Source organism: Gymnoscopelus microlampas (assembly GCF_963454915.1).
Source record: "Gymnoscopelus microlampas genome assembly, chromosome: 1".
NCBI classification, from domain to species: Eukaryota; Metazoa; Chordata; class Actinopteri; order Myctophiformes; family Myctophidae; genus Gymnoscopelus; species Gymnoscopelus microlampas.
The window spans coordinates 56326738-56339243 of record NC_139962.1 but is presented as its reverse complement, the minus strand read 5'-3'; the positions used below and the strand labels follow the sequence as shown (position 1 = coordinate 56339243).

At 39.7% G+C, this 12506-nt stretch overlaps 1 protein-coding gene across 1 annotated transcript in view; it reads right to left on the bottom strand.

Moving 5' to 3' along the window:
* The window catches only part of LOC311044622 (E3 ubiquitin-protein ligase TRIM35-like), a gene marked incomplete at both ends in the record, with an annotated part of 153288 nt that extends 151647 nt beyond the window's left edge, over positions 1-1641 (bottom strand). Inside the window, one exon of the mRNA XM_084056333.1 lies at positions 1348-1641. Within this exon, the coding sequence (XP_083912459.1) occupies positions 1348-1641 (294 nt within the window). The remainder of the gene's footprint in view (positions 1-1347) is intronic.
* Between the last annotated feature and the right edge of the window lie 10865 nt (positions 1642-12506).

The following is a 12506-nucleotide window of genomic DNA, read 5'->3' as shown; positions in this document are numbered from 1 at the left end:
CCTGCTGGATTTACAATTCGGAGAAATGTCCAAAATCCATAAAGACTGCATGGGTGGTCAATTTTCTTTCTTTTTGTTGTTGTTGTTGCACATCACAGTTCTCCCAAAATGAATAAATACTGTGGATATGTTTGGTGTTGTGTAGAGTTGCTCCGATCTAAAACGTGCTAATTGTCTTAACATCTAATTGTAGTGTTCCAGAGTGACACACACCTTCCCAGGTAACACCCTCAGAGGGAGATGGTGAATAGTAGAAATGAATGGAAATAGTTTCTCAGTGAAATTGTGTGTGAAGGTGTGTAGGTGTGCGTTAGAATCAGGATCAGAGAAGGACAGCTCTCCTCTGTTCCAGTCCAGCTGGACTCTGATCCTCCAGGGTTTCTGCTTCACTGAGAGATCAGTCCCTGACCCTGCTGTGGAGCTTGCTGTGTATCTACCATCCCAAAACCTTAAACACCAGACTATACCCGTATCTCCATTGTTTCCCTCTATCTGGAAAGAATCTTCTAACACCCCCAGTTCCCAGGACTTATTGTTTCCAACTTCAATATCCCAGCTATGGGTCCTTGCGTGAAGTCCCTCGGAACCCAGGACGATGGGCAGGTAATCCAACCTCTCTGGGTTGCTAATTAGATCTTCACGTACATCTTCACTATACAACACACTGGTCAGATCATCAGACAGGATGAATCCATTATCCAGTAAGACTGTGTTGGGATCCAGGATCACAGGAGTGTAGGAGACGATCTCCTTCATCTTGACCCAGGCTCTGAAGGTCAGGTTGCCCAGGTGTTTGGCCACGTCCATCACAACCTTTGAAACTGGCTGTGGATCTGGCAGTGTGCGCTGGACTCTTTCAACTGTGGTTTTATAATTCTGCAGGAATGAGATGTCATCTGCCTCAACATCTCTGATGATGTTGGAAAGAGTCACCATCTCTCTGCGCAGACCCTCAATCTTCTCCTTCAACATCTGACGTTTCTGCTTCTCTTCCTCTCTCAGCACAGTGATTCTGGCCTTCTCTTCCTGACGTAGGTACTCCCGAATAGTCTTGAACTGTTTCTTAATCTGCATCTCTGTGTGTTGGGCTTGCACCTTAATGTATTCTGCTGTTTGATGATATCCTGCTTTAATCTCTTTAATGTCCTCTAGTTTCTCTTGTAAGGGCTTCAGTGATTCCTGGAGGTCCTCTTTGAGGTGTTTTGCAGATTCGTAAATGGGTCTGAACTTGTGTCCTGCATGTTTTTCAGAATCTCGACACACAAGGCATGCCAAATGTTCATCATCCAGACAGAACAGCCTGAGTTTCTCGTCATGCAGAGTGCAGATAACCTCAGACACACATCTGAGACTTCTCTCCTCTAAGAAGTTCTCACACATGTTCTTCAACGCCAAGTTGATAGGAGGTTGATCTCGGGAGGAATTGGTTTTGCAAACAGGACATTCCTTGTTCTCCGTTGGTTTTCCTGTCCACCATTGCTGCATACAGGATTTGCAGAAACTGTGGCTACATGACAGGATCACAGGGTGTTTAAAGATGTCACGGCACACAGGACAGGTGAGTTCCTCTTCCTGCCGAGTCAAATATGAATCCATTGTGTCTTCTACTTCCTCCTCTGGAATGTCCCTTGAGGTTGACATGGCTAGTGATGCGTTGAGTTCTGGTAGAGGAAACAACAGTGTTAGCATTATGAGTAGCAGTGGTGCTAATAGCTGTAGTATTATTATTATTATTGATTATTATTAATCTGGCTTAATACAGGGAAACTTTCACATAAATTCAGTTAGTTGAAACTTAGTTGAAACTAAGTTGCACTTGGGTTGCATAGTGTAAAGCCATACAACACTGTCTGAAAATCAAAAGTACATTATTGAATGTACTCCGTTCCCACCACAAACCATTGCAAAAAAAAAAACGCCACATAGACAGAACCCAAGTTTGGTGTGAATTTAGTGGTAATTAGTAGTAGCAGTACTAGTAGATGGAAACCAGAGTATACCCCCACATAGCCCTTGAATGAATCACTGCAAGTCAAATTAAGACAAAAATTGTAAAATCACAAATGACATACCTGATTACTTCACCAAGTCCAGAAGAGAGAGGTTCAGCTCTTAACAACAGCACACATTAAAGTGACTCTAAACGAAACAGAGCCCTGCTAAATACTCACAGAGGGGGTCTGATGGTCCAATCAGAGTGGGGGGGGGGGACAACAATAGACAGAAAATGTACTGGACAACTGTTGGTTAACAGCCCCCACCCCCCACTTAACCCTTGACACCACTGCAAGTCCATAGAAACCACTCCATAGTCAAACAATTCTCAAAGAAAAATAAATAAATCTCATGTATTGATCAAGGTTGTGTTCTTTCAAGTGAAGTTGTTCATTTGAAATGTATTTCTGTAAGCACAGTTTCTCATTCCAGTCAGCAAAAGTCCCTAACCCAAACTAAAATATTCATGTGGCTAACATGTTGTAAAAACAAATATGTCTCTCTGTGAGAGAATGTTTGCATTCCAATACAGACAATAGCTATCTTAGTTGTGCCGTTGATCTCCAAGACAATGAAGAAAATCAAAAAAGAACAATGAGAAAACTTTCTGTCTTCATCTTATAAATGGATCTAATTTAATTTACTTCATAACTCATTTATCTTGCAATTTAAAACATCTACTTTCTCTGCCTTGCAACACATCTCTGAGAATAAAGTCAAGGTCAACTTCTCTGCTAAATAAGAATCTGGACAGTGTATTTGAGCCAATAAGGAACCATACAATAAGTTCTACATTGATTTAAATACAATGAATTTCATTACAAGCCCAACACGTGTAAATGTTGAAAACTGTGTTATCATGCTGTAGCACCTTAAATCAATTCAGATAAATCCTACCTGTGGACCCCAATATCACAGCATGGACTAGCCTGTAGTCTTCTAGGCCAAATTATTTTCTTTATTTAAATAGTTTTCCTAATCAATTTACCTAAGAGGAACATAGCATTTTCTACAAAGTAAGTTATTGGCATGAGAAAACACAAGTTTACATTGCCAAATCAAATGTCATGCGTTATTGGCATGAGAAAACAGAAGTTTACATTGCCAAATCAAATGTCAAAAATAAAAACAATTAAAACTAAGAAATGTATGTACAATTAAGGAAATACTAGAGCTTTGACATTGCAACTTGGAACACACTGGCTTACAAAACCACAAATGTTCATTAGCTGTTAGAAATAGCTGCACATTTCAAATGTATTTAAAATGGTATACACTCTACTTAAGTTACTATTAACCCTATCATTTTCCACACTGGATAAGAGTATCCTAAATTGTGTCGAAAAATGTGTCGAAAGTGATTTTTATTTGGGGAAAGCCAACAATACACAAAACTGCTATTCTTGGGAAATAATTAGCAGATTTAACACTTTGACACACCTTCAATATCATGATATAATTATAATTTAATGTGGTTGTCTCTCCTTTGGTTCACTTTTGGTTTTGGCCCCATTAATAAAGTGGTCAGACTATTCAAATTGATATCAGATTCATTCCATGCATTCTAATGCAATGGGCCATAGCTTTGTTTCATATGGGTTGATGACTATAGTTACAAGGTATGCAGGCTGTAATGTAAAACACTGTTAAACCCCCCCCCCCCCCTTTTTTTTTTTTACATAGTGACATGGTGAGGTCCCTACATCATTAGGGATTGGCTGCAGTTGGCTGCTTTAGATTAACCTGTCAAAATAACACTATCCTTTTTTAAGGATCCAAATTGTTTAATATATTGATTTATACTGTATGTACAGCAAATTCAAACCCTTTGTTAATTTTCATAAAAAAAGAAAAACTATTCACTAATTCCTAAAGTGTTACATGGGAAGGCGTGTGTGTCACTCTGGAAGACTATTTAGCAACTTTACACCATATCACCAAGCATGTATTGCTTTTAAGTTTTGCCGGTTTTAATACTTTGAGTACTACAGAAAAATAAATAAATCTCATGTATTGATCAAGGTTGTGTTCTTTCAAGTGAAGTTGTTCATTTCAAATGTATTTCTGTAAGCACAGTGTCTCATTCCAGTCAGCAAAAGTCCCTAACCCAAACTAAAATATTCATGTGGCTAACATGTTGTAAAAACAAATATGTCTCTCTGTGAGAGAATGTTTGCATTCCAATACAGACAATAGCTATCTTAGTTGTGCAGTTTCAATCTCCAAGACAATGAAGAAAGTCAAAAAAGAACAATGAGAAAACGTTCTGTCTTCATCTTATGAATGGATCTAATTTAATTTGCTTCATAACTCATTTATCTTGCAATTTAAAACATCTACTTTCTCTGCCTTGCAACACATCTCTGAGAATAAAGTCAAGGTCAACTTCTCTGCTAAATAAGAATCTGCACAGTGTATTTGAGCCAATAAGGAACCATACAATAAGTTCTACATTGATTTAAATACAATGAATTTCATTACAAGCCCAACACGTGTAAATGTTGAAAACTGTGTTATCATGCTGTAGCACCTTAAATCAATTCAGATAAATCCTACCTGTGGACCCCAATATCACAGCATGGACTAGCCTGTAGTCTTCTAGGCCAAATTATTTTCTTTATTTGAATAGTTTTCCTAATCAATTTACCTAAGAGGAACACAGCATTTTCTACAAAGTAAGTTAAGAGACTTTATTTCATTCTGATTTATTTCATTCTGAAAGACACACCTTAAAAGTTTACTTGAATTTGGATCTTACAACAACCAACACAGTAAAGGTGTTATTTTCTATCACACAATTTCAATTCAAAGGAGCGTTATTGGCATGAGAAAACACAAGTTTATATTGCCAAATCAAATGTTAAAAAAATAACAATTAAAACTAAGAAATGTATGTACAATTAAGGAAATACTAGAGCTTTGACATTGCAACATGGAACAAACTGGCCTACAAAACCACACATGTTCATTAGCTGTTAGAAATAGCTGCACATTTCAAATGTATTTAAAATGGTATACACTCTACTTAAGTTACTATTAACCCTATCATTTTCCACACTGGAGAGTATCCTAAATTGTGTGTCGAAAGTGATTTTTATTTGGGGAAAGCCAACAATACACAAAACTGCTATTCTTGGGAAATAATTAGCAGATTTAACACTTTGACACACCTTCAATATCATGATATAATTATAATTTAATGTGGTTGTCTCTCCTTTGGTTCACTTTTGGTTTTGGCCCCATTAATAAAGTGGTCAGACTATTCAAATTGATATCAGATTCATTCCATGCATTCTAATGCAATGGGCCATAGCTTTGTTTCATATGGGTTGATGACTATAGTTACAAGGTATGCAGGCTGTAATTTAAAACACTGTTAACCCCCCTCCCCCCTTTTTTACATAGTGACGTGGTGAGGTCCCTACATCATTAGGGATTGGCTGCAGTTGGCTGCTTTAGATTAACCAGTCAAAATAACACTATCCTTTTTTAAGGATCCAAATTGTTTAATATATTGATTTATACTGTATGTACAGCTAATTCAAACCTTGTTAATTTTCATAAAAAAAGAAAAACTATTCACTAATTCCTAAAGTGTTACCTGGGAAGGAGTGTGTGTCACTCTGGAAGACTATTTAGCAATTGCTTTTAAGTTTAGGCGGTTTTAATACTTTGAGTACTTTAATTTACTACACATAGTGCAATAGATAGTGTGAGTTGTAGGCCACGCCTATTGAAAAACAAGAAAGAATGACATAGATGTCATGATGGACAGCGCAGGACCCCCCCCCCCCCCCCCAAAAAAAAAGAAAATAGTTTTGGGGGTACAAAAGCATGGGATGAAAAAAAAAAAAAAAAAAAAAAAAGGAGGTCCGCGGTCGTCCCCCCCCCTTAGGGGTCCCTGGAGACCCTTGGGGGTCCCTGGGGGTGACCTACAGACACGGCGAAGGAAAACTGTAAAGCCACAGCCATGCGATGTTGCACATGAACTCTGCAGCCGCACTGAGCAGAGATGCTCATAGGCCTGCGTCCTGCGTCGCTGACGCACAATATTGTGAAAGGACGCATTCATGACACCGTCGTGCCGTCGTGGCGTCGCACTAGAGTTGTCACCAACAACAGAGAAAAATATAAAAACCAGAAAAAGTGCTCCTCGGAGCACAGGTCTCCGCCAGGTCAGGTAGGTTATTGTGGGCCAGCAATTTTCGGAATTCGCCAATCAGGATGGAATATAAAAAATTTGACAGATCCATCTTGATCACTTGACTATAGAGATCATGTGTACTGATTTGCATGTTTGGACAAAATTAAAAGTAATATAAAAAAGAAACATCTGCCTCCTGGTGGCGCTATAATAGGGCAATGTTAAAAGGGTGGCGTTTGTTCTTCAACGTAGTGCAAATGTGCGTGCAAAGTTCCACCACAATTGGACGCTGTGTTCATGATTTGCGGCATTTTGTTCAAAGCGGGCCACTCCTGCAAACTTTAGATGTCAATGTTAGCCAATCACGATGGAATATGAAATATCAAACAGATGCATCTTGATCACATGACTATAGAGATCATGTGTACCGATTTGCGTGAAATTTGGAAAAAATGTGAAGGCTTAATGTAAAAAAAAAAAAGTTTTACATAAGTCGGCCTCCTGGTGGCGCTATAAAAGGCTAATGTGAAAAATGCAGGGCAGATATTTTTCCTTGGCCTCTAGGGAGTATGTGTGCAAAGTTTCACGCAGATCGGTGCAGATAGTTAAAAACACAAATCTGCCTTTTATAGCGCCACCATGAGGCTGATTTGAACATTTTCAAATGGCATTTCTTCCTCGGCCTAGTGGGAACATGCGTGTTAAATTTCACATAAATCACAAGCTGCGTTCATGATTTGAGGCATTTAGTTCAAAATGGACCAATCCTGCAAACTTTGGAAGCCAACCTTAGCCAATCAGGATGGAATATGGAAAATCAGGCAGATCTGTGTTGATCACATGACTATAGAGATACTGTGCACCGATTTGCGTGATGTTTGGATAAAATCTGTAGGAGTACTGTCCAAAAATGTCTTTTGCACAAATCAGCCTCCTGGTGGCGCTATAAAAGGCCCATGTGAAAAATTTGGGGCAGAGGTTCTGCTCTGGCATCCAGGGAGTGTGTGTGCACAGTTTCACTGCGATCAAGCCAACGGTGCCAGAGATTAGCTGTTCACAGACACACGGACACACACACACACAGACACACGGACGGACAGGGGGTAAAACATACTCTCTCGCCATGCCTTCGGCCTGGCGGAGACAATAATTTGCGATAAAATTATTAGTGCACGATAAGTATCGGCCCGATAATTATCGGTTCGATATCAGGAATTATGACGTCATCACGATAAAACCGATAACATTAATAATAGCTCCGATAATATATAATATTTGTCAACTGTGATCTGCATGGACTCTCAGTTAGACACCGTTGTACTGGAGAAGTATAACTCTCGGTTAGACACCGTTGTACTGGAGAAGTATAACTCTCGGTTAGACACCGTTGTACTGGAGAAGTATAACTCTCGGTTAGACACCGTTGTACTGGAGAAGTATAACTCTCGGTTAGACACCGTTGTACTGGAGAAGTATAACTCTCGGTTAGACACCGTTGTAGTGTTGTGCTAGTGGTGTGCTAGTTACTGAAAACCAGTGACTAGTTACCATTACTAGTTACTTGTCATGTAAAAGTAACTCAGTTACTTTACTAGTTACTTACACCAAAAAGTAATGCGTTACTGTGAAAAGTAACTTTGAAGTTACTTTAAAAAAGAAAGGGCTCCCATTATTGCCCTTATAGCCTTCATTTCAGTACTGTTATTGCATTGGAGAATAATACAATCTGTTGATCAACTTGACATGCATTTGCATCACTGAACTCTGCTAAGCAATGTGGTCAATACCAGGGGTTACGATATAGGATTGTAACCTGCTGGTCCCAATGTCCGGAATGAATCAAATGTATCAGACATCTGATAAAAAATACCGGTCATAACTATATTTAAGCATTAATTACAATTAAGCAGGTGCGTAAATACAGCCTAACACTTAGGCCTACAGCATTATATTTTGGATTGAGCTATTTGAACATGAACCATGATGAACGAGTAATATACACATTTTATATACAGTAGCAGGGTCATCTTGCACAAATACATTAATTACCCTTGTGCCTGGCAATGTCCTTCTCACCCATTGACTTGCATGTTAAATGATGGCGTTTCCCCTTAAAAAATAATCGATCATTTCAGGAGCAAGAGCTTAAAAATCTATTCTAAATCTAGTCAACAAGGCCTGCAGTAGGCTATGCACTGGACAAATATGCATGACATTATTTCAATACACTAAAAACCAGTGGTGGAAAGTAACTAAGTACATTTACTCAAGTACTGTACTTATAAGTACAATTTTGAGGTATCTGTACTTTACTTGAGTATTTCCAATTTCCAATACTTTTACTACTACTCCACTACATCTCAGAGGCAACTATTGTACTTTTACTCCACTACATGTATTTGAAAACTTTAGTTACTAGTTACTTTTCAGATATAAATTATGATATAATGAAACATACATTAACCACTTTAACCCTATTTTATACCTAGCCGGTCTACAAGCTCACAACGCGTCGCATCGCGACCCGTTGTGAGCTTGAAGATCTGCTATTTTCAAATATTTAGTACTTTTACTTTTGGTACTTTAAGTGCATTTTGATGCCAATACTTTTGTACTTTTACTCAAGTAAATTTTGAATTCTGGACTTTTACTTGTAACAAGAGTATTTCTATATTGCAGTATTGGTACTTTTACTTAAGTAAAGAATTTGAGTACTTTTTCCACCACTGCTAAAAACATGGGAAATGTTAGAGGGAGTAATAGCCACGGATACACGACGGTCGACTGTCACGACCGTCATGGATGAACTTCAACCTAGTGTTTGCACTTTCTCCATTTATGACCCGTACATCTACATAAACGTTCATATTTCAAAGATAAAGTGCTTATCCCATGGCGACGGAGGTTACATGTATATATGGGCTCTCAAAAGTACCTGTATCATCCGTATTGTTCAATAAAAAGCATTTTAATCTGATCGGTGGCCATATGCTTTTAACAGAGTGACCCTATCGGTTGGTAGGTGTATTGCACTCGAATACATTATGAAAAAATGGCCACTAATCGGATTACAATGCTTTTCATTGAACAATAGTATAGTTCAGCTTGGGAAAAGCAGCCTTTAACGGGTTTGGGTACGTGGTTCATAATCACCATTGCGTTATCGTGGTTATCTCTCTCTCTCTCTCTCTCTCTCTCTCTCTCTCTGGACCTCACTGTCCATGAAAAGAATGTCGGGGACTCGGGGCTCCCGAAAATTATCTCGCAGAATCGCTGCTGCGCTGAAAATAGCAGATCTACAAGCTCACAACGCGTAGTGATGGGACCTGTTGTGAGCTTGTAGATCTGCTATTTTCAAATAGCCAACGCAGCCATGCAGATCTGCAAGCCTAACCGAATGACTGTTAAAGCAGTTTGTTTAAATTACTTTATAAAATGTTATATTTTCACAGGGATTATTTATTAGTGTAGATATACATTTTGGAGTGGATATATGTGTCCAGATGCCTGTCAGACCGTCTGCTCCGCAGGTCTAGAATGGAATAAACGGGCGCAGCCAACGTCAACAATTGGTCTCGACCAGACGTGAGATCTCAGCGTAAAGTAGGATGAAGCCCACGTCAGGATATATTGATAAATGCCGAAAGGTGCGGTGATATCGCCGTACGTTCATTATTCGGGCTACACCGCGTTGATAAATGAGGGCCACTGTGCCTTAACTCCGCCAGACAGCTTTTTGTGTATTTACTATGAATATCGCCCCTATACTTAAGGCTGACAAATAACGTAATACACATCCATTCTCTCTCTACGTCCTGCGTGTCTGGAGGATGTTGGGTCTTTTGAGCAATTGAGCCAATGTGTATTCTCAGAATCCCATTTCACACTCGAGTGTGAAATGTGTCTGTCTGTGTCCCTCATTCACAGAACCGGTTTATTGACATAAGCGCACAATATAAACACCACACACATGTCCTGGCCTGAGTGGCCTCGTTCTCTTCATGTTTGATTCTTGAGACAGCAGAGAGGCAGCAATGGCACCAGCGTAAAAAAAAAAGTTTGTCCAGAGCAAACTCAGCGACGCGAGGACGCCTAAACGAACGGTCGCCTAAACCACTTTCAGGGCAAGCTGCTTCAGGCTGCAGCATCAGTCCTGCTTGGTAAAATAAAGGCTGAACTCAGTGGACATTGGACAATATTTTGCAATAGGCCTACTCGCGTATAAAGATTTCCCGCTTTCCAAACGGGAACTAGTTGCAGTTTGTATTCGATTCATGGAGGATGGAGGACTCATCAAAGAGCGGGCAGTGGAATTTATTGACACCGCGGATTTGACTGCACGGTGCATCACAAAGCGCTCCTAAAATAAACCTTTCCGAGCGCACTTTATGTACACTGCAATTCTCACTGGCTAAATGTAGTGCTTTGCACTCTGTAGCCTAACAAAGCATCCCTGGATATTAGCAATACATTGCCAGCTTTGTTTTTGTGTATCAAGTGGTCCCCCCCCCTTTTTCTCTCTCATGTAGCCTACTGGTGCAGCGATATGCTTGTGGTTCAAGAAAGTACAAAATAAAAGTCTTTGAGTCGTTGTCATGGTTAATAATTTACCAATCATCTACCAACTATTGTAGGCTACCCGTGTCTAAGCTAAAACATAAACATGTAGGTCGCCTACATAGGCTACTTTGGTAAATAAATCTGGTTATTTGAAGAGGAGGTTATTCAACTCTCCAGCTGTCTATCTGCGACTCTCTCCCCCCCGCCGCCCCTTGCGCTTCAACTACATGCAAAAAGGCCGTTCGCAGCTCGCGATGCTTAAATGAAGAAATGTGCACAGAAAATCATCTAAAACTATGCTAAATAAACCCCAAATAAAAATCAAAAATAAAAGCGGGGCTTTATTGTGGCTTAAATAGATTCAAGTCAACACTTATTAATGTTTTGGTGCATTCTATAATTTGATACAAAATTCTGATGCCTCCATAGTCTATAGTCTACATGTCTACTCAGTGGTGGAAAGTAACTAAGTACATTTACTAAAGTACTGTACTTGAGTACAGTTTTGAGGTATTTGTACTTTACTTGAGTATTTCCAATTTACAATACTTTTACTTCTACTCCACTACATCTCAGAGGCAAATATTGCACTTTTACTCTACATTTAGTTGAAAACTTTAGTTACTAGTTACTTTTCAGATATAAACTATGATATAATGAAATATACATTAACCACTTTAGCCCTATTTCATACCTATAGGCTATTTGAAAATAGCAGATCTACAAGCTCACAACGCGTCGCATCGCGACGCCTTGTGAGCTTGTAGATCGGCTATTTTCAAATATTTGTAGATCGGCTATTTTCAAATATTTAGTACTTTTACTTTTGGTACTTTAAGTACATTTTGATGCCAATACTTTTGTACTTTTACTCAAGTACATTTTTAATTCTGGACTTTTACTTGTAACGGAGTATTTTTATATTGCAGTATTGGTACTTTTACTTAAGTAAAGAATTTGAGTACTTTTTCCACCACTGTGTCTACTTCTCTGCAGTGCCTGAGTGCCTGTGACAACAGGCAGCCGTTCCAAATTTTTCGGAGCAAAGAGGGGGCGTCTCCCTGCATGAATCCAAGTTGCAGCAACCAATCGGTGTTTGGAGCAAAGAGGGGGCGTCTCCCTGCATGAATCCAAGTTGCAGCAACCAATCGGTGGCAACCAGACCCTTTTTTAGCAAGCCGGCCCACTTTTTCCCACAAACAGAGAGTCCCTGACCAAATCACGCCCCGTTACGCCCCTTTTTCGCCTAAGCCACCTCCTCTCTTTATAAGCCTGCAGAGGTTACATCCCACATACCTCAGATGCCTTTCATCTCTCTCCATAGAGGACAGCTCGCTTCGCTTGAGCTGTCCTAAAAAGGAGGAAACCCCTGTGGTTCCGGCTGTGTGGGTGCCGTTTTTTTCGGCACCGCTTTGTTACGGTTCCCCTTGTTAGCATTTCAATGCTTTAACCTTCTTCTTTTTTTTAGCGGTGGTCGTGGTCCCATCTCCAATTACAAGAGTCAGGAGTAGGCCTAGACTGAATCTGGATGAACATTTCCTTGCGTTTTATGCTGTGCTATGGTGACGCGCGCAGTACAATACTAATGAAGTACTCACTTCAGTGACCTGCCATTCAATGAAGTGAATGGCAGGTCGTTTAGTTAATGTGTGAATTGCTTCGCTAGCGGCCATTCATTATCACCTCAAGAAAGACAATAACCACACATGAAACTTCACCTCAGAGTCAGACCAGGATATTGAAATCCACATTCTTGTTGCCCCCAGCCCCTCCTCCTGCGTATCAGATGCATATCAGCGTATCAGAT